Source organism: Cetorhinus maximus, unplaced genomic scaffold, assembly GCF_964194155.1.
Source record: "Cetorhinus maximus unplaced genomic scaffold, sCetMax3.hap1.1 HAP1_SCAFFOLD_1135, whole genome shotgun sequence".
NCBI lineage: Eukaryota > Metazoa > Chordata > Chondrichthyes > Lamniformes > Cetorhinidae > Cetorhinus > Cetorhinus maximus.
The window spans coordinates 9540-32500 of NW_027597077.1; the positions used below are offsets into that span (position 1 = coordinate 9540).

General features: G+C 50.2%; 1 protein-coding gene across 1 annotated transcript in view; it reads right to left on the minus strand.

Annotated features, from left to right (window-relative positions):
* Positions 1–477: 477 nt before the first annotated feature.
* The window catches only part of LOC144675736 (antigen WC1.1-like), a gene marked incomplete at its 3' end in the record, with an annotated part of 30707 nt that continues 8223 nt past the window's right edge, over positions 478–22961 (minus strand). Inside the window, exons 4-7 of the mRNA XM_078536355.1 lie at positions 18725–19030; positions 9889–10191; positions 5211–5507; positions 478–792 (exon numbers count right to left, since the gene is read on the minus strand). Coding sequence (XP_078392481.1) covers positions 478–792; positions 5211–5507; positions 9889–10191; positions 18725–19030 — 1221 coding nt within the window. The remainder of the gene's footprint in view (positions 793–5210; positions 5508–9888; positions 10192–18724; positions 19031–22961) is intronic.

A 22961-nucleotide genomic window follows, 5' to 3' on the forward strand; every position in this document is an offset into this window, starting at 1 on the left:
TCTCCCTCAATCTCTCTCTCTCTGTCTCTCTCTCTCTCTCAGTCTCTCTCTCTCTCTCTGTCACTCTCTCAGTCTCTCTCTCTGTCTCTCTCTGTCACTCTCTCTGTCTCTCTCTGTCTCTGTCTCTCTCTCTGTCTCTCTCTCAATCTCTCTCTCTGTCTCTCTCTCTCTCTCTGTCTCTGTCTCTCTCTCTCAGTTACCCCGTCTTTGGGAAGGACCTGACCGAAGACGCCCGCCGCCATCATCGATGAGTCGGTCTTGTGGCCTCTTCCACCCGGTAAAGTGCGCCGCCAAGACGGAACGCTCGATTACCGCCGGCGGGATTTCCCGCTCCCCGCCCGCCCGCCCGTCTGCCCGCCAGACCCGAACCAGTCCCGCTCTCCTCCCGCCAACCAGGGAGGGAGGGAGGGAGGGAGGGAGGGTGGAGCAGGAATACCCCAGCCCGAGCGCCAGGCCCCCGATCGGCGTGGGACTTACCGGTGCAGACGACCCCGGCGTCCTCCCCGTGGTGGCAGTTGTGGGAGCCCCAGAGCCGGGAGCTGCAGTACCACAGGACCGTCTCGTCTCCCCGGCACGCCACGTCGTCCAGCCAGATGGGGCCCGTGCCTCGGCCAAAGCGGGCGTGGGAGGGCGCGGACAGGGCTGCCCCACAGCCCAGGCTGCTGCACACCACCTTGGCGTCGTGCAGCCCCCACTGGTCGTCACAGATAGTGCCCCAGCTGTCACCGAAGGAGATCTCTACTCGACCTTCGCAGGGGTTGCTCCCGTTCACCAGCTGGAGCTGCATCCTTTCTGCGGGGGGGAGGGGGTTAAAATAACAACCGTGAGGCACATCGGCTTATTTATTGTTTCAATTATTCCCTTTGGTTCCCCTTTTCTCCTTCCGTTGGGCGACAGGGAGACCGCGGCGCAGGATCGGGCCTACGCCGGTCAAGAGACGAGCCTCGCCTCGCTTAGCCCAACTCCCTCCGAGGCCCTCCGGCTAGGGGGCTTGAACCGGCCACAGCGAAGAAACGGCCGACATCCTCTTCCCAAGTCAAGGACGGCGAGTGGCACCTTATGGATGAGCCCATAAGGCCACAGGAGCAGAAATTAGGCCATTCGGCCCATCGAGTCTGCTCCGCCATTCAATCACGGCTGATAAGTTTCTCAACCCCCATTCTCCCGCCTTCTCCCCATAACCTTTGATCTCCTTACCAATCAAGAACCTATCTATCTGGGTCTTAAATACACTCAATGACCTGGCCTCCACAGCCTTCTGTGGCAATGAATTCCATAGATTCACCCACTCTCTGGCTAAAGAAGTTTCTCCTCATCTCTGTTCTAAAAGGTCTTCCCTTTACTCTGAGGCTGTGCCCTCGGGTCCTGGTCTCTCCTACTAATGGAAACATCTTCCCCACGTCCACTCTATCCAGGCCTTTCAGTATTCTGTAAGTTTCAATCAGATCCCCCCCTCATCCTTCTAAACTCCATTGAGTATAGACCCAGAGTCCTCAAACGTTCCACATATGTTAAGCCTTTCATTCCTGGGATCGTTCTCGTGAACCTCCTCTGGACCCCTCTCCAGGGCCTGCACATCCTTCCTGAGATACGGGGCCCAAAATTGCTCACAATATTCTAAATGTGGTCTGACCAGAGCCTTATAAAGCCTCTGCAGCACATCCCTGCTTTTATATTCTAGTCCTCTCCAAATAAATGCCAACGTTGCATTTGCCTTCCTAACTACCGACTCAACCTGCAAGTTGACCTTAGCATTTGCTCACCCGGACCCTGCGACCCTCTTGGGTTGAAAGACTTTTACCTCATCTCCTCTCTCGCCTTTAATACCAAGCGCTGTAATTCTACACCCCCTGGACATTGACCTCCCTGCTGAAGTTAATAAGCCCTCTGCCCAGGCCCCTCACAATTTTGTACATCTCAATCAAATCTCCTTTCCTACTCCTCTGCTCCAGGCAGAACAACCTCACCCTGCCCAATCTCTCTGCTTAGCTACAATTTCCCAGTCCTGCCAACATTCATGCCAATCTCCTCTGCACCCTCTGTAATACAGTTATATCCCTAGCCTGTGAACAGCTTGCTAGGTCAGCATTTATTATCCATCCCTAATTGCCCATCAGAAGCTTCCTTAGTTATTCTTTGATGCGATGTGAGGGTCTCTACCTAGGCCAGCTTTTACTATCCATCCCTAATTGCCCCCTTACAAAGGTTTTTTTTAAAAATTCATTCGTGGACTGTTGGCATCGCTGGTTAGGCCAGCATTTATTGCCCATCCCTAATTGCCCTCAAGAAGGTGGTTTTTTTATCTTAATTCATTCATGGGGTGTGAGCATCACAAGCTGACGCCAGCATTTATTGCCCATCCCTTTTGGCCCCTTGAGAAGGCGGTGGTGAGCCGCCTTCTTGAGCCTCTGCAGTTCCCTGTGGTGTAGGTACACCCACAGTGCTGTTAGGGAGGGAGTTCCAGGATTTTGTCCCTGTGGTGTAGGTACACCCACAGTGCTGTTAGGGAGGGAGTTCCAGGATTTTGTCCCTGTGGTGTAGGTACACCCACAGTGCTGTTAGGGAGGGAGTTCCAGGATTTTGACCCAGTGACACTGAAGGAACGGCCGATATATTTCCAAGTCAGGATGGTGAGTGACTGGGAGGGGAACTTCCAGGTGGTGGTGTTCCCATCTATCTTTTCCCTTGTCCTTTTAGACGGTAGTGGTTGTGGGTTTGGAAGGTGCTGTGGAAGGAGCCTTGGTGAGTTGCTGCAGTGCATCTTGTAGATGGTACACACACTGCTGCTACTGTGCGTCGGTGGTGGAGGGAGTCAATGTTTGTGGATGGGGTGCCGATCAAGCGAGGCTGCTTTTCCCTGGACGGTGTCGAGCTTCTCGAGTGTTGTGGGAGCTGCACACATCCAGGCAAGTGGGGAGTATTCCATCACATTCCGGACTTGTGCCTTGTCGATGGTGGACAGGCTTTGGGGGAGTCAGGAGGTTGAGTTACTCTCCGCCGCAGGATTCCCAGCCTCTGACTTATTCAACTGATAGCAACTTCTCGAAGAATTAACCCTGTCAGCCTCACACCTGGAAGTTCCCCTCCGAGTCGCTCGCTATCCTGACTTGGTAATATATCGGCCGTTCCTTCACTGTCACGGGGTCAAAATCCTGGCATATTCATCTTGTGGCTGGAGCAAAGTAACAGGTGATCGTGCTACTGGCGCCTGGTATAGTCCCCGCCTGGAGAAAGGAGCGGATATTACCAGCGTCTTACCGTCCACTGTACAATTTTATTGATGTAAATCGAGCTGAATGTTGGGCAGCTACTGTCTACCTAATACAAGCCACCACTATTGTACCATCCACATTTCCAAGTCCCTGTTTGGCTGAGCTCAACTGCAGGGTCAAGCAGAATTACAGGATGATCACAGCACGGAAGGAGGCTATTCGGCACATCCTGTCTGTACTGGCTCTTCAACCGAGCAACTCACCACCCACCCCGCCCCACCCCGCCTCTGCCTTCTCCCTGTAACCCTGCACACACTTCGTTTTCAGACCACAGTTTCCTTCCCTTTTCAAAGCCTCGATTGAAGCTGCCTCCCCCGGGCCTTCTCAGGCAGCACGTTCCAGATCCAGAACTCCTCCCAATGCCTGAGGCTGTTTCTCCCCAGGTCGCTGTTGCTTCTTCCGCCGGATCCCCTTCAATCCGTGCCCTCTCCTTCTTGATCTCCTCTCCCCCCCCCCGCCACGACCAATGGGAACAGGTTCACCCTCTTCTACCCTGTCCAGGCCCCCTCGCGATTTTGAGCACCCCTATCGAATCTCCTGGCAATCTTCTCTTCTCCAAGGAAGACAGTCCCGCCTTCCCCAATATATCCACGTCACCCAAGTCCCTCATCCCGGGGACCATTCCCGTGAATCTTCTCTGCACTCTCCAAAGCCTTCACAACCTTCCTAAAGAGCGGTACTCAGAACTGGACGCAATACCCCAGCTGAGGCTGAACTAGTGTCTGATGCAAATTCAACATCACCTCCTTGCTCCTGTACTCTAATAATAAAGCTTAGGGTACTCTATGCTTTACAAGAGATTTTCTTAACCTGCCCTTGCCGTCTTCAATGATGTATTTTAGGTCCCTCTGACCCTGGTACCCCTTTTAGAATTGGGTCCTCTGTTTAATATTGTTTAATCAAAGGGGAAGATGTGCATGGTCAGATCTGATATTGGCCACTCTCTACACGTATCCAAAGTCTGAAATTGCTCATTTATTGGACACCGATCCTGCTAACTTCATATAAAGGGGCTGCATTTTTCAAAATGTCCTCCAATCCAATCCGATTTCAACTCGAAACAAAAATAAAAACAAAAATACCTGGAAAAACTCAGCAGGTTTGGCAGCATCGGCGGAGAGGAGCAAGTCCGAATGACCCTTCAACAGAACTAAGTGAAAATAGAAGAGAAGTGAAATATAAGCTGGTTTAAGGGGGGGGTGGGACAAGTAGAGCTGGATAGAGGGCCAGTGATAGGTGGAGATTAACCAAAAGATGTCACAGACAAAAGGACAAAGAGGTGTTGAAGGTGGTGATATTATCTAAAGGAATGTGCTAATTAAGGGTAGAAAGCAGGACGGGCAAGGTGCAGATAGCCCTAGCGGGGACGGGGTGGGGTGAAGGAATCAAAATAGGCTAAAAGGTAGAGATAAAACAATTAGCCTTTATCGATTCCTGCACCCCACCCCGTCCCCGCTAGGGCTATCTGCACCTTGCCCGTCCTGCTTTCTACCCTTAATTAGCACATTCCTTAGATAATATCCCCACCTTCAACACCTCTTTGTCCTTTTGTCTGTGACATCTTTTGGTTATCTCCACCTATCACTGGCCCTCTATCCAGCTCTACCTGTCCCACCCACCCCCCTCCGACTTAAACCAGCTTATATTTCACCTCTCTTCTATTTTTACTTAGTTCTGTTGAAGGGTCGTGAGGACTCGAAACGTCAACGGTGTTCCCTCTCCGCCAATGCTGCCAGACCTGCTGAGCTTTTCCAGGTTATTTTTTTGTTTTTGTTTTTGTTTCGGATTTCCAGCGTCCGCAATTCTTTTTTGCTCTTCAATGAAAAATTGGATCGTTGTTCGAGAGCAGATTGACACCGATCGGCCCGACGCTGCCACCATGTGGGATGTGCTCGTTTCGAGTCTCGATTTTCTTTGCGCAGGACTTCGGCTGCCTACCTGAAATAGCGATCGCGAGGGATTCACTCTGGGTGGAGTTGTACTCCCGCCCGGCGATGGTTGTCCGGTACGCGCAAGTGTAGTCTCCCTGATTGGCCATCGTCGTGTTCACCATGGTGAACTCCGCAACTGAGTCGCGCACGGTCAACCTGGTGCTTATCTCCAGCCCATTCTGGTACAACTGGAAATTGCGGGTCCGGTAGGCTTTCGGGGCTGTGCAGAGCAGGGTGAGTAGCTGCCCCTGGGGGTACAGATGAAACTCGGTGTTCCTGGATATCGTGGGTCGTTCTGCCTTGCCTGAAAGATAAAAGGGAGGCAACTCTTGTGAACGCAAGGCCTGAACGCAAGTCAACCCAATCTTTTGGCATCTCTTACCCCCGCTGTGCATTGACGGACAAGGTTGCCCCTTCCCGGGGAGCCAGAATCCTGATTTCTACAGTGGGAAGGTGGTGGGGGAGGGGGGCGATTGGTGTTGGCGGGGGGAGGTGGGGTGGTGGTGATTTAAGCTCAGGGAGGAGGTAGGGCCATGCAGAATATAATCCTGCACCTCTGCAAGCAGAACCACCATCTTGCAATGCATGAGAGGTGTACGAAACATACGACACTACGAAATCACCCAACAAGACATTAAAGGGGCCATGTGTGCCAATAAGGTACTAATGGATATGTTCCATCAAGATGAGGAAGGTTTGGGTGTCATGGAAGAGGAAGCCATTACCACTGACGAACAAACTTACTATGATTGAGAGAAGATGTACATGTCTGAGATTCGGCAGTATCTAAGAGAATTGAATCTCATCTTCAAAGTCTTCAGGGAACCCTTTGTATCAGACGCTAAGCTGTTTTCTGCAAACGTATGTTGTAAATTTTATGAATACCTTTTTAAAATGTATATATCCTCGTAAGTTTGTTGCCCTCTTAAGAATAAAGAATTGCAAGGTCTATAAGGCAGGAGTGTATGAGCGAATGTAGGAGGGGCTCAACATCACCTCACGAGGAGGAACACATGGATGTCTTCAAATATCGTGGCTCGTAACTACACGAGCGCCTGCCCCATTGTTGCATCTCGCCTTATCTGACGTTTATCGTATGTCTCAGTCGCTCGCAGCGCAGAACAGGACTGACGCCGAAACGAGAGACAGCCTCGTCAAAGATTCACGCCTGACGCTCATCAGGGAAAACACCCGAGCGCCAAGTCTCCAAGCGTCACTGCGATGTTGGCGACGGGACAAACGGGTGCCGTTTGGCGGGCCGGCTGAATCGGGTTGTTCGACGCGTTGCCATGGAGACAGCAACGGAGCACTGTAGGCTCCCCAGGCTCCCGGCTTCAACCAAAGGCATAAGGTTTGACCGTATTTCTTTTGTCTGAAGCGACCGGGTCCCTGAGTATAAATGTACATTGCTTCTAGCATGTATAAATGAGCTGCACCATGAACTTGACTCCTGACTTCTGAACCTGCATCTAAACCTCAATTATCTTATCTTAACTGTGTATCCTTTTGTTATTGGCCAGGAAACCTGTCCCACCTTCCGCCCCCACACTTTCACGCCTACCCCCACCCCTAGTCTATTAAAGCCCCTGATAATTTTGATCAACGCAATGAAATCTCCACATAACCTTCTTTGTTCTGAGGAGAACATGCATGAGTTCTCTATTCTCTTTCATGTTGCTCATTCTTGGCGCCAAGCTACCAACCTTAGTTGAACGTTCCCTGGTCTAAAGCAACCCCCAGTGGCTCCACACAACCAGATTCCCATACAGAGGCTACCATTGTGGTAAATCTCCCTTGTTTCCCTAAGGCTATGGTGACCATCGTGTGACGTATGCACGTTTAAGTATCTATTTCAGGGGGACGCAAGGGCATAAGAAACAGGGATTGGAGTAGACCATTCGGCCCATCGAGCCTGCTCTGCCATTCAATGTGCTCACAGCTAAACTTGGGATTCCACTCCATTTTCCTGCTCGCTCCCCATATCCCACCATTAACGGAGAGGCCAAAAATCTGTCCATCCCGGCCCTCAACGATGGAGCATTCACAATCCTCTGGGCTAGATTCCCAACCCTTCGAGTGAAGGCATTCCTTCTCATCTCAGTCCTAAATGATCGGCCCCCTTATCCCGACATTGTGCCCCCGCGTTTTAGATTCCCCCCGACCAGCGGAATCGACCCCTCGGCGCCCACACTGGGAAACCCCTTCACAATCCTGCAGGTCTCAATGAGATCGCCTCCCATTCTTCTAAACTCCAGAGAATATCTCCAGAGGGATCTGGACCAACTGGAAAAATGGGCCAGAAAATGGCAGATGGAATTTAATGCGGAAAAGTGTGAGGTGTTACATTTTGGAAGGACAAACCAAGGTAGGACATACACAGTAAATGGTAGGGCACTGAGGAGTGCGGAGGAACAAAGGGATCTGGGAGTTCAGATACATAATTCCCGGAAAGTGGCATCACAGGTAGACAAGGTTGTAAAGAATGCTTTTGGCATACTGGCCTTCATAAATCAAAGTATTGAGTATAGGAGTTGGGATGTTATGGTGAGGTTGTATAAGACATTGGTGAGGCCAACTTTGGAGTATTGTGTGCAGTTCTGGTCGCCTAACTACAGGAAGGATATCAGTAAGATTGAGAGAGTGCGGAGAAGATTTACTAGGATGTTGCCGGGTCTTCAGGAGTTGAGTTACAGGGAAAGATTAAACAGGTTAGGACTTTATTCCTTGGAGCGTAGAAGGATGAGGGGAGATTTGATAGAAGTTTACAAAATTGTGAGGGGTATAGACAGAGTAAATGCGAGTAGGCTCTTTCCACTTAGATTAGGAGAGATAAACACGAGAGGACATGGCTTTAGGGTGAAAGGGGAAAGGTTTAGGGGGAACATTAGGGGGAACTTCTTCACTCAGAGAGTGGTGAGAGTGTGGAACGAGCTACCATCTGATGTGGTAAATGCGGGCTCACTCTTAAGTTTTAAGAATAAATTGGATAGATACATGAATGGGAAAGGTCTGGAGGCTTATGGACTGGGTGCAGGTCAATGGGACTAGCGGAATAATATTTCGGCACAGACTAGAAGGGCCGAATGGCCTGTTTTTCTGTGCTGTAGTGTTCTATGGTTCTATGGTTCTAATATAAACCCAATTTACACAGCCTCTCATCCCAGGGACCAATTTAGTGAACCCTTCACTGCACCACCTCCAGTGCAAGTACATCCTTCATTTAACACGGAGACCAGAACTGCGCACCATATTCCAGATGGGGTCTCACCAAAAACCCTGCACAACAGTAGCAAGGCTTCTTCATTCTTGTACTCCAATCCCATTGCAATAAAGGCCAACATGCCATTTGCCTTCCTCCTTACTTGCTACGCCTGCATGCTAACTTTCCGCGTTCCTTCTACAAACACACCCTTTGATCATCGACACTTATAATTCCCTCACCTTTTTAGATAAAGAAAAAATTCTGTTTTCATTCAGTCTCACGGCCAAAGTAAACAGCCTTGCACTCCGCTGCGTTACATTCCCATCAGTCACCTTTTGCCCACTCGCCCGACTTGCAGCCTCTCAGTCTCCTCCCCGCAGCTTACCTTCCCACCCTAGCTTGGCCTCATCAGCAAACTCAGATCCATCGCTGAAACAGAAACAGAAATACCTGGAAAAACTCGGCAGGTCCGGCAGCATCGGCGGAGAAGAGCACAGTTGACGTTTCGAGTCCTCATGACCCTTCAACAGAACTAAGTAAACTTAGGAAAGGGGTGAAATATAAGCTGGTTTAAGGAGGGTTTGGGGGGTGGGGGGAGTTTGTTGGGACAAGCAACCAGTGATAGGTGGCGTTAACCAAAATCTGTCACAGACAAAGGAACAAAGAGGTGTTGAAGGTGGTGATATTATCTAAAGGAATGTGCTAATTAAGAGTAGCAGACAGGGCAGATAAGGTGCAGATGGCTCTAGTGGGGCTGGGGGAATACTAAAAGGTAGAAATAAACAATGGGTGGAAATACATTTAAAAATAATGGAAATAGGTGGGAAAAGAAAAACCTATATAAATTATTGGAAAAAACAAAAAGGAGGGGGAAGAAATGGGAAGCGGGTGGGGATGGAGGAGAGAGTTCAAGATCTAAAATTGTTGAACTCAATATTCAGCCCAATAATTTATATAGATTTTTTCTTTTCCCACCTATTTCCATTATTTTTAAATGTATTTCCACCATTGTTTATTTCTACCTTTTAGTATTTCCCACCCCCCACTAGAGCCATCTGCACCTTATCTGTCCTGTCTGCTACTCTTAATTAGCACATTCCTTTAGATAATATCACCACCTTCAACACCTCTTTGCGCTTTTGTCTGTGACAGATTTTGGTTATCTCCACCTATCACTGGCTATTTGTCCCAACAAACCCCCCACCTTAAACCAGCTTTTATATTTCACCCCTTTCCTAATTTTACTTAGTTCTGTTGAAGGGTCACGAGGACTCGAAACGTCAACTGTGCTCCCCTCTCCGCCGATGCTGCCAGACCTGCTGAGTTTTTCCAGGTGTTTCTGTTTCTGTTTTGGATTTCCGGCGTCCGCAGTTTTTTGTTTTTATTTTTAGATACGTTGCCCTCTGCCTCTTTGCCTCAGTCACTCATGTGGAGCGACCTCGAAACCAGAAAGTGGAGGGGGGGGTGAAAATCGGCGACTCACTTGTGATGGCGACCTGGACCCGGTCACTGTGAGTGGACGAGTGCATCTTGTGGTTGATCAGCACTTTGAACATGCAAGTGAAGTAGCCTTCCTGGTGCATGCTGATGTTGTGGATGGTCAGGATGGCGCTGGAGGCTGACGTCGGCCCCACCGAGGCCACCGGTCCCGACTCGCCCACTTTGTAGAGGTAGAAGGTGATCACCGCGAAGACGCTGGCCGACGAGCAGCGGAAGTTGACGGCCTCGCCTTGGACGAACATGCCGGACGTCCGCAACACCGAAATCGAGGGCCGCAACAGGACATCTGAGGCGGGGGAAAGAAAGAGAGAGTGATCACGGGTGAATCGCTTTGCTCCAGAGGCCCGGGTCAAACCGTTTTGGCCGGGGTTGGGTGGAGGGGGGCATCATTGGATCTAGAAATTCGCCCCGGGTCACCTTTACATCGCCTATTCTAAATCCCGCTCGATTTCAGCTCCACGGGCATGTTGATTGGACGGCGACCGGGCGAGGGATTGGACCAAGCAACGAATGCAACATGGCCTGTTCTCCATTCTTAGCCAGGATGAGTTTCCTCCCCATTCAGAAATATACAGAGCAAAGGTTACCTGTTTCAATCCCACGCTGTCCGAACATATGAAGCAGGAACAGGAGGAGGCCACTCGGCCCCTCGAGCCTGCCCCGCCATTCAATAAGCTGACGGCCAATCTGATTGTAACCTCAGCCCCACATTCCGGCCGACCCCCCCAATAACCTTTCACCCGCCCCCACCTTGCTTAACCAGAATCTATCACGCTCGGCCTTAAACATATTTAAAGACCCTGCTCCCAACGCCTTTTGGGGAAGAGATTTCCAAAGGCTCACCAACCTTTGAGAGAAGGAAATTCTCCTCGTCGCCATTTAAATGGACGAACCCATATTTACAAACAGTGACGTCTATCACAGAATCACACACACAGTGCAGAAGAGGCCCTTCGGCCCATCGAGTCTGCACCGACACTGTGAGAAACGCCTGACCTACCTACCTAATCCCATTGACCAGCGCTTGGCCCCATCGCCTTGAATGTCATGACGTGTCAAGTGTTCATCCAGGTGCTTTTTAAAGGATGTGAGGCTAACCCACCTCCACCACCCTCCCAGGCAGCGCATTCCAGACCCTCACCACCCTCTGGGTAAAAAAAGTTTTTCCTCACACCCACCCCCCAAACCTCCTGCCCCTCACCTTGACCTTATGTCCACCTGTGACTGACCTTTCAACTAAGGGGAACAGCTGCTCCCTATCCACCCTGTCCATGCCCCTCATAATCTTGTACATCTCGATCAGGTCGCCCCTCAGTCTTCTCCGCTCCAACGAAAACAACCCAAGTCTATCCAACCTCTCCTCATAACTCAAATGTTTCATCCCAGGTCACATCCTGGTGAATCTCCTCTGCACCCCCTCCAGTGCCATCACATCCTTCCTATAATGTGGTGACCTAAGGTCTAGATTCTATGTCTAGGTTTAGATTCTCCCACAAGGGGAAACATCCTCTCCACATCCACCCTGTCAAATCCCCTGAGGGTCCTACATGCATCCATCAAGACGCCTCTTATTCTTCTAAACTCCAGTGAGGACAACTCTGGCCAAAGGCTCAGGCGTCACCTCTTACGTTGTAACATAAAACCACGTTCGGAGTTCTAGATAAAAATAACAGAAAGTGTCGTAAAAACTCAGCAGGTCTGGGAGCATCTGTGAAGAGAGACAAAGAGTTAACGTTTTGAGTCCAATATGACTCTTCTTCGGAACTTAGATGCCAAAACTGAACAGCATACAAATATACGAATGAGGAACAGGGGTAGGCCATTCGGCTCCTCGACTCTGCTCCCCCATTCAATTAGATCATGCCCGATCTGATTGTAACCTCGACCCCACATTCCGGCCTCCCCCACCCCTCCGATAACCTTTCACCCCCCCCTTGTTAATCAAAGAATTGATCTACCTCGGCCTTAAAAACATTCAAAGACTCTGCCTCAAAACTCCATTTGATATTTCTTACATCCATTGCACATTTACGAAGCTGAACTTTATCAGTCCAGTCATATTAAGTGCATTGCAACTTGTGATGTTTTCTTCTCTCTGGGGTTCATGAGTCTTTGGCACCCTCTTCCTCAAAAGGCCGGTGGAAGTAGAGTTTTTGAATATTTTTAAGGCAAGATCGATTCTTGGTAAACAAGGAGGGGTGAAGGGCTAATCAGGGAGAGGCAGGAATGTGGGGTTGAGGTTACAATTAAATCAGGCATGGTCTTATTGGATGGGCGAGCAGGTTGGAGGGGCCGAGTGGTCTACTCCCGCTCCTAATTCATACGTTCGTGTCAACATCGTTAGACCGAAAGCGGGATCATCTTGGCAAGTCACAACAGGAACTCACTGGGTAGAACATCTGTCTGACATAGAATTAGATAGCGCTGACTGCACTAAATACCAAGCACTGTGTGTTCGGCGCGGTCGCTCAGGCCCCACTCGTTTTGCCCCCAACCATTTCCTTAGCCCTGGTGTTCATATCGCACATCTGTGATGCTACAAAGTGGCGGGACCCTTCCAGAAGGGTTCTGAAGGGGGGGGGCCCCGGCGGGTGAGAAGTTCCCCAAAATGGCCACTGTCAGATCGTCTCTGCCCATCCCACGCAGCTCCTGCTGAGCTAACTCAATCGGCCGCAAGAGGACGTAAGGACAGGGGCGGTGCGTAGTCCGCGGCTGGTCCGATCCCATCCATCCTGCGTCTACGCAGAGAGAAACAGGCTTAACGTTTCATCTCCGTATGGCCCTCCTTCAGAGCTGGACAGCAGTAGACACTTGATGCATTTTATACTGGGGGTGGAGCAGGGGGAGCAAGGTGGAAGGTCGGCTATAGGTGTGATCTCAGGAGAGATCGACAAAGATGTCCTGGACGCAAGACGAAGGGAGTGTTAATGATAGCGTTAAAGTCTAAAGAAGATGCTGATGGTGGCATAAAGGTACAATAGCGGAATGTGTGAATAACAGAAGGGTCAGCGTTCAGTGAGATCACAACATAGGAACAAGTGATAGATGGCCCTTTTTGGAGGGTGGGGTGTGGTGACTGGGGGTAAAGGATCAAAAAAACTGAATGAATCAATCAATAAATAACGCATAAAAATAAATTTAAATTTAAATTCAACGTTAAAAAATGGATTTCAAAAGGGTGCGGTCGAGACGGAGGAGAGAGTTCGTGGTCTGAAGTTGTTGGACTCAATATTCAGTCCGGAAGGCTGTAAAGCGCCCGGTCGGAAGATGAGGTGCTGTTCCTCCAGTTTGCGTTGAGCTTCACTGGAACAATGCAGCAGGCCAAGGACGGACATGTGGGCATGAGAGCAGGGTGGGAGTGTTGAAATGGCAAGCGACAGGGAGGTTTGGGTCATGCTTGCGGACAGACCGAAGGTGTTCCGCAAAGCAGGCACCCAGTCTGCGTTTAGTCTCCCCCGGCAATGCAGAGGAGGGGGCCACATTGGGAGCTGGCATCGTCCACAGACGTGTCGGGTTAAGTAGCCTCCGACACGGGTAAAAAAGGCAGGAGGAGTTCCGGGAGGGATTTGAACCTGCATTAGCCTAGTGCATTAACAGTAGGCCAACAATGCACCTCAACTGCCTCCGCTACAAGTATACCCTTCCTTCAGTGAGGAGATATTAATGATACGCAGACTCACGAATGCCCTGTATCGTTGTAGCAAGCCCTTCCCTACATTTCTACCCCACTCTCCACCACCGCCCTTTCAGTAAGGAACCAGCATCCCATTTGCCTTCCTAATGATTGTCGCTGATGCTCGAGGAGGGTGGAACTGGGTGACAGCAGGGCAGATCAAAGGGTTGTGGGGTTGGAGGAGACTTCAGAATTGGGGATGGGGGGGAGGTGAGACCACGGAGGGGTTTGCAAGCGAGGGTGAGGGCAAACAGCACGAAATGTGGAAGAAGTAGGGTGATTGCGGGGGGGGACTGGGTGGGGAGGAACCCCAGCGTTGGCACCCTTAGCCTAACAGCCAACTCTGTGGATTGCAGAGGATTCCATATAACACCACATTTGGCATAGAGTGATAGAGTCACAGAAAAAGGCCCTTGGGCCCATCTAGTCTGCGCCGGTCAAACAAGTACCTAACTAGTGCTGGCACCTGGAGAGGGTCCAGAGGAGGTTCACGAGAACGAACCCAGGAATGAAAGGCTTAACATATGAGGAACATTTGAGGACTCTGGGTCTATACTCGATGGAGTTTAGAAGGATGAGGGAGGGGGATCTGATTGAAACTTACAGAATAATGAAAGGCCTGGATAGAGTGGATGTGGGGAAGATGTTTCCATTAGTAGGAGAGACTAGGACCCGAGGGCACAGCCTCAGAGTAAAGGGAAGACCTTTTAGAACAGAGATGAGGCGAAACTTCTTTAGCCAGAGAGTGGTGAATCTATGGAATTCATTGCCACAGGAGGCTGTGGAGGCCAGGTCATTGAGTGTATTCAAGAGCGAGATAGATAGGTTCTTGATTGGTAAGGGGATCAAAGGTTATGGGGAGAAGGCGGGAGAATGGGGTTGAGAAAATTATCAGCCGTGATTGAATGGCGGAGCAGACTCGACGGGCCGAATGGCCTAATTTCTGCTCCTATGTCTTATGGTCTATTCTAATCCCAATTGCCAGCACTAGGCCCATAGCCTTATATGCCAAGGCATCACAAGTACACAATCAAATACTTCTTAAATGTTATGAGGGTTTCTGCCTCTACCACCCTTACAGGCAGTGAGTTCCAGATTCCCACCACCCTCTGGGTGAAAAAAATTCTTCCTCACATCCCCTCTAAACCTCCTGCCCCTTACCTTAAATCTATGCCCCCTGATTATTGATCCCTCTATCAAGGGGAAAAGTCCCTGTCTACCCTAAATACGCCCCCTCATAACTTTATACATGCAACACCAAAGCAGCGTCTGCTAGTGTTTATACTATTTTCGGGGGTAAAAAAACAATTAAACTCAATTAATAAAACAAGGGGGCAAATTAAATGGCAGCCCCTTAAAGGGAAACTGCGAAAACAAAGAGAAACTCTGAAAGAAGACTAACAAAAATGAAATTTAAGTACGACTAAAGGTGCCAACAAAGGTGCCAAGCCCCTGTGGTACCCACCCAAGCCTCGATCGTGCCCAAGTGTTTATGCTCCATTCGGGCCTCCCCACCTAAATCCCCCATCACCAGGCCTCACTCCCTGTCTACTGCAAACGTGTGCCCAGTGCCTTTATCTGTTTGTTTAGTTTCCCCTCAAATGCATCTGTAGGATTCACCTCGAACTCTCCCTCAGGCAACAAAGCTCAGTGTTCTCACCATCATTTGGGTAAAGGAAGCTCATCCTGACTTCCCGGTTGGATTTTCGGTAGCTATCTTACATTAACGGCCTAGTTAATGAAGAGCGCCCACCCTATTACAGCCTTTCGTAGTTTTAAAGACCTCAGCTCGGTCAGCCATCCTTTATTTCTTTCGCCAAGGAGAAACGAGCTCCAGTTTGCCAGTCCTTCCTTTCCCAAAGTGCATTCCCACACAGTACGTGGGACTGGACAGTGAGGCAATGCGTTTAATTGCCCGCCAATGTGATTCTGCCCAAGCTGACTTTTTACTTACCATAATGCTCAGCGGAGACAATCGTCAATGAGGAACAGTCAAAATTGTCATGCAAGACTCATTATTTGATGAACGCGCACTGTCAGAAACTTGATGCGGGCAATCTGCTAGCCTCAAGTCAAATTAACAAGGTGGATGCTGCGGAAGTAGCAGAGAATGGCAGCAGTGTGCCAACAGCTGGTCCTTGTATCATTCAATCGTGGGATGTGGGCGTTGCTGGCAAGTTGCAGCATTAACTGCCCATCTCTAATTGCCCCTGGAGAGGCTGGTGGCCAACTGTCTTCTAGAACCGCTGCAGTCCGCGTAGGGTGTGTACACTCACACAATCCACATGGTGCAGGTTCCAGGGAGTGTAGAGCAAACCATATTGCTGAGTGTCTGGAGTCATAGGTAGCTTAGACCACATAAGAACAGAAGATTTATTTCCCTAAAGAGGATTGGTGAACTAGATGGATTTTCCCCCCACCCCGGTCATCAATAAGACATGAAGTTCCTGATTTTTTTTTTTATTTATTCACGAGATGTGGGTTTCTCTGGCTGGGCCAGTATTCATTGCCCATCGCTCGATGCCCTTAAGAAGGTGGTGGGTGAGATGCCTTCTTGAACCACTGCAGTCCCTGTGGTGTAGGTACACCCACAGTGCTGTTAGGGAGGGAGTTCCAGGGTTTTGTCCATGTGGTGTAGGTACACCCACAGTGCTGTTAGGGAGGGAGTTCCAGGATTTTGCCCCTGTGGTGTAGGTACACCCACAGTGCTGTTAGGGAGGGAGTTCCAGGATTTTGTCCCTGTGGTGTAGGTACACCCACAGTGCTGTTAGGAAGGGAGTTCCAGGATTTTGTCCATGTGGTGTAGGTACACCCACAGCGCTGTTAGGGAGGGAGTTCCAGGATTTTGTCCCTGTGGTTTAGGTACACCCACAGTGCTGTTAGGGAGGGAGTTCCAGGATTTTGTCCATGTGGTGTAGGTACACCCACAGTGCTGTTAGGGAGGGAGTTCCAGGATTTTGACCCAGTGACAGTGAAGGAATGGCCAATATATTTCCAAGTCAGGATGTTGAGTGAATTGGTGTGGAATTTCCAGGTGTAGGTGTTCACATCTATCTGCTGTTCTTTTCTTTATAGGTGGTAGTGATTGTGGGTTTGGAAGGTGCTGCCTAAGGAGTCTTGGTGAGTTGCTGCAGTGCATCTTGTAGATGGTACACACACTGCTGCTACTGTGAATGTGTGGCCAATAAAGCAGGCTAATTTTTCCAGGACAATGTCCAGCTTCTTGAGTGTTGTGGGAGCTGCACTCATCCAGGCAATTGGGGAGTATTCCATCACCCTCCTGACTTGTGCCCTGTAGATGGTGGACAGGCTTTGGGGAGTCAGGGGGTGAGTTACTCACCACAGCGTTCCTAGCATCTGACCTGCTCTTGTAGTCACAGTATTTTTTTGGCTGGTCCCAGTTCAGTTTCTGGTCAGTGGGAACTCCAATGGTGTTGATAATGGTGGGGGGCCATTGAACATCAAGGGGCGATGGTTGGGTTCTCTCTTGTTGGAGATGTTCACTGTGTGTCACAAATGTCACTTGCCTTGTCAGCCCAAGCCTGGATACTGTTCAGGTCTTGCTGCATTGGGACATGGGCTGCTTCAGTATATGAGGAGTCGCGAATGGTGCTGAACATTGTGCAACCATCAGCGAACATTCCCCACTTCTGACCTTACGATGGAAGGAAGGTCATTGATGGAGCAGCTGAAGGTGGTTGGGCCTAGGACACTGCCCTTAGGGACTCCTGCAGCTGAGATAACAGACCTCCAACCACCACAACCATCTTCCTTTGTGCTTGCTATGACTCCAACCAGCGGAGAGTTTTGCCCGTGATTCCTATTGACTCCAGTTTTGCTAGGGCTCCTTGATGCCACACTTGGTCAAATGCTGCCTTGATGTCAAGGGCGGTCACCCTCACCTCACCTCAGGAGTTCAGCTCCTATGCTTGAACCAAGGCTGTAACGAGGTCAGGAGCTGAGCGGCCCTGGCAGAACCCAAACTGGGCATCAGTGAGCAGGTTATTGCTAAGCAAGTGCCGCTTGATAGCCCCTTCCATTGCTTCACTGATAATCGAGGGTAGACCAATGGTGTGGTAATTGGCTAGGTTGGATTTACCCTGCTTTTGGTACACAGGGCAACTTTCCCACTCGGCCAGGTAGATGCCAGTGATTTTGATCGAATTCAGATTCCACCACCCACCAACTGTGATGGGATTCGATCCCAGGGCCCCAGGTTTCCAATTCAGTGACATTCTCACTTCGGTACCGTCACTCACTCCGAGTTCCTGCCCCCAAGCTTGGCCTGCGTGGTGCAGTGCATGCTCCTTGACAGCCGCAGTAAACGCAAACTCCAGGGATGCAACTAATGTCTGATGAGGGTTTCGAATTAACCCTCGGAACCAACTTTTACAGGGGCCATTTCCAAATGGCAGGGCAGAGATCGAGATCTCCCGTGTCCCTCTTGCACCCACTAAAGATGTTTTCTTTGTCCTCTTTATAATGTGTTTATTTTTCTGAATTGTATCATTGCAAAGATAAACACTGAACAAAGTGATATTTTTTCTCAAAAGTGTCAGTCCGTATCTTGTTCTCAAGTATTTTTTTTTTCATTTCAGACAGTGCTGACCTTCAATCTGCTATTAACACCTACTCTGGACCAGCTCTGGCCTTCATTCAGCTCTTTACACATTCTGCTATTTCGCTTTCAGACAGTGCTGACCTTCATTCTGCTATTAACACCTACTCTGGACCAGCTCTGTCCTTCATCAGCTTTTTACACATTCTGCTATTTCGCTTTCAGACAGTGCTGACCTTTATTCTGCTATTAACACCTACACTGGACCAGTGCTGACCTTCATTCAGCTCTTTACACATTCTGCTATTTCGCTTTCAGACAGGGCTGACCGTTATTCTGCTATTAACATCCACTCCGGACCAAAAGCTTTAGCCTTTCATGCTCTCATTACCGCTTTCTTTGCCCCGTGCTCGGTGCCAGCTTTAACATTCAATCTACCCTGGGCCTCTAACCTATCCCCGGCCTTCTCTTTTGCTCCACCTGCCACTCCCCCCTTTCTCTACGTGTTCTTATTTCCCTTCAGGGGGAGGAGCCGAAACTCTTCTGCCAGCCCGTCATCTGAGCCCTGAAAGGGTTGACCAGCCTTACCTGTCACGGTCACTTTGACACGCTCACTCTCCGAGGAGTTGTACAGTTTTCCCGACCTCTTGAGCTGGTAGAGGCAGAGGTAATACCCGTTGTCGGCGTAGGTGAGGTTGGCGATGGAGAAGGTCATCGAGAATCCTGCCGTTGGCACGGCCTGGTAGGCCACGGGGCTCTCCCCGTCGACCTTGAGCAGCAGGAAGATGGCCCCGCTGAAGATGGAGGAGGCGGTGCACCTGATGCTCACGTACTCGCCGATGGAATACTTGCCAGATGTGCGGAACAGCTGGATGTGCGGCTTGGTCGGCTGGTCTGAAGGCGAAAAACGAGACGGGGAGTGGGGGGGTGGGGGAGGGAGATTGGATGAAACAAGGAGGCGGCGAAAATCAGGTCACCGTGGGAATGAGACACCAGAGAACGAGGTTGTTCAGGCCCTCCCTATCTTTCAACGGGCCGAGGCATGTGGCTGATACCCTGGGGTCATGGGTGCCAACAACTGGCGCAATGTCCAACTGGGGGCTGCCTCTGCCTCGACCCCCGTGGTCCCCCCACCCACCGTCTCACCACCCCCACCGCCCCCCACCACCCGCCGTCTTACACATCGTTTTTGTTCAATTTTTGTTTCACGACAGGAGTACAAATAGGGGATCGCTGGGGCACTGGGTTGAGTGGGAGGAGAGCGGTGAGCCCGAACAGGTCGGTTTCCAGTGGCCTTGCTCACTCTCCTTAACGGTACTGGATAAAGGAGGAGGAGAAGGGCTTCAACTGCCTGGAGAGAGGCTTGCGGGGTTGGGGGGGGTGGTGGGTATAGAGGCGTGGAGGTGAGGGGAAGCCAGTCATAAAATGTAAAGGGAAGACCTGAGGTCCATTTTGGTTTTGATTCCCAGCAGGAAACGCCTGATATGAATTTCGCCAGCTTTTCATTTAACCCAAAAGCAATGCAACCGAAATTCAGGGAAAATGCATAATAGGCATAATTGCTCATTGACACAATCGACCATGTGTAAACTAACATCAATTCACATTCTCCGACTTCTGTGCGCCAGGACTGCTATTCCGCTGCACTGAATGTTAGGGAAGTGAATGTCAGGTATAATTGGAGGCTTTAACATACATTTCACATTACCACAATTCTTCCCTCTCCCAGGTAAATGCAAAACAGTAGCCAGGTAAAGAGGGCAGTATTTAATGATTTTTTTTTCATTCGTTCATAGGATGTGGGCGCTGCTCGATAGACCAGTATTTATTGCCTATCCCTAATTGCCCCTTGAGAAGGTGTTCGCCAGCTGATTTCTTAAACCGCTGCAGTCCATGTGGTGTAGGTACACCCACAGTTAGGGGTGGGAGGGAGTTCCAGCGACAGTGAAGGAACGGCCAATACATTTCCAGGTCAGGACGGTGAGTGGCTCAGAGGGGGAACTTCCAGGTGGTGGTGTTCCCATTTCTTTGATGCCCTTGTCCTTCTAGGTAGTAGCGGCCGTGGGTTTGGAAGATGCTGTCGAAGGAGCCTTGGCGAGTTGCTGCAGTGCATCTTGTAGATGGTACACACACTGCTGCCACTGTGCGTCGGTGGTGGAGGGAGTGAATGTTTGTGGATGGGGTGCCAATCAAGCGGGGCTGCTTTGTCCTGGATGGTGTCGAGCTTCTCGAGTGTTGTGGGAGCTGCACTCATCCAGGCAAGTGGAGAGTATTCCATCACACTCCTGACTTGTGCCTTGTAGATGGTGAATAGGCTTTGTGGCATCAGGAGGTGAGTTACTCTCTGCAGGATTCCTAGCCTCTGACCTGCTCTTGTAGCCATTGCATTTATATGGCTGGTCCAGTTCAGTTTCTGGTCAATGGTAACCATCAGGATGTTGATAGTGGTAGTTCAGTAATGCCATTGAATGTCAAGGGGCGATGGTTGGATTCTCTCTTGTTGGAGATGGTCATTGCCTGGCACTTGTGTGGCGCGAATATTACTTGCCACTTGTCAGCCCAAGCCTGGATATTGTCCAGGTCTTGCTGCATTTGGACATGGACTGCGTCAGTATCTGAGGAGTCGCGAATGGTGCTGAACAATGTGCAATCATCAGCGAACATCCCCACTTCTCACCTTATGATGGAAGGAAGGTCATTGATGAAGCAGCTGAAGGTGGTTGGGCCGAGGACACTACCCTGAGGAACTCCTGCAGTGATGTCCCAGAGCTGAGATGACTGACCTCCAACAACCACAACCATCTTCCTTTGTGCTAGCTATGACTAACCAGAGGAGAGTTTTCCCCCTGAGTCCCATTGACTCCACTTTTGCCAAGGCTCCTTGATGCCACACTCTGTCAAATGCGGCCTGGATATCAAAGACAGACATCCTCACCTCACCTAGGGAGGTCAGATCTTTTGTCCATGTTTGGACCAAGGCTGCAATGAAATCAGGAGCTGAGTGGCCCTGGCAGAACCCAAACTGGGCGTCAGTGAGCAGGGTCTTGCTAAGCAAGTGTTGCTTGATAGCAGTGTTGATAATCCCTTCCATTACTTTATTGATGATGGAGGGTAGGCTGATGGGACGGTAATTGGCAGGGTTGGAATTGTCCTGCTTTTTGTGTACAGGACATACCCGGGCAATTTTACACATAGCTCTGTGGATGCCAGTGTTGTAATTGTTCTGGAACAGCTTGGCTAGGGGCGCGGCAAGTTCTGGAGCACAAGTCTTCAGAACTATTGCCGGAATATTGTCAGGGCCCATAGCCTTTGCAGTATCCAGTGCCTTCAGCTGTTTCTTGATATCACGCGGAGTGAATCGAATTGGTTGAATACTGGCATCCGCGATGCTGGGGACCTCCGGAGGAGGCTGAGATGGATCATCCACTCAGCACTTCTGGTTGCAGATTGTAGCAAATGCTTCATCTATATCTTTGTGTGGGCTCCTCCATCATTGAGGATGGGGATATTTGTGGAGCCTCCTCCTCCAATGAGTTGTTTAATTGTCCATCACCATTCACGACTGGATGTGGCAGGACTGCAGAGCTTAAATCTGATCTGTTGGTTATGGGGGTCGCTTAGTTTTGTCTGTCACTTGCTGCTTTATGCTGTTTGGCATGCAAGTAGTCCTGTTTTATAGCTTCACCAGGTTGACATCTCATTTTTAGGTGTGCCTGGTGCTGCTCCTGGCTTGCCCTCCTGCACTCTTCATTGAATCAGGGTTGATCCCCTGGCTTGGTGGTAATGGTAGAGTGGGGGATATGCCGGGCCATGAGGTTACAGATTATCTTTGAGTACAATTCTGCTGCTGCTGATGGCCCACAGCGCCTCATGGATGCCCAGTCTTGAGTTGATGGTCCTGTTTACGAAATCTATCCCATTCAGCACGGTGGTAGTGCCACACAACACGATGGAGGGTGTCCCCAATGTGAAGACGGGACTTTGTCTCCGCAACGACTGTGTGGTGGTCACTCCTGCCCATACTGTCATGGACAGATGCATCTGCGGCAGGCAGCTTGGTGAGGATGAGGTCAAGTATGTTTTCCCCTCTTGTTGGTTCCCTCACCACCTGCCGCAGACCCGGTCTAGCTGTTATGTCATTTAGGACTCGGCCAGCTTGGTCAGTAGCTGTGCTACCGAGCCACTCTTGGTGTTAGACATTGAAGTCCCCCACCCAGAGGACATTCTGCACCCTTTCCACCCTCAGTGCTTCCTCCAAGTGGTGTTCAACATGGAAAGGAGCACTGATTCATCAACTGAGGGAGGGCGGTACGTGGTCATCAGCAGGAGGTTTCCTTGCCCATGTTTGACCTGATGGTGAGACTTCATAGGGTCCGGAGTTAATCTTCAGGACTCCCATGGCAACTCCCATCCGACTGTATACCACTGTGTCGCCACCTCTGCTGGGTCGGTTCTGCTGGTGGGACAGGACATACCCAGGGACACTGACGGTAGGGTCTGGGACGTTATCTGTCAGATCTGATTCCATGAGTTTGGTTAGGCCACGCTGCTGCTTGAGTTATCTGTGAGACAGCTCTCCCAATTTTGGCACTAGCTTGCCGGTGTTAGTAAGGAAGACTTTTGCAGGGTCGACATTGCTGAGATTTCCGTTGTCATTTCTGGTGCCTAGATCGATGCTGGGTAGCCTGTCAAGGCCGTATTGAATGAACGGCATGACACTAGGAAGTTCACAGGAACAAAGGGACCTTGGCGTGTGTGTCCATAGGTCTCTGAAGGCGGAGGGGCATGTTAGTGGGGTGGTGAAAAAGGCATATGGGACACTTGC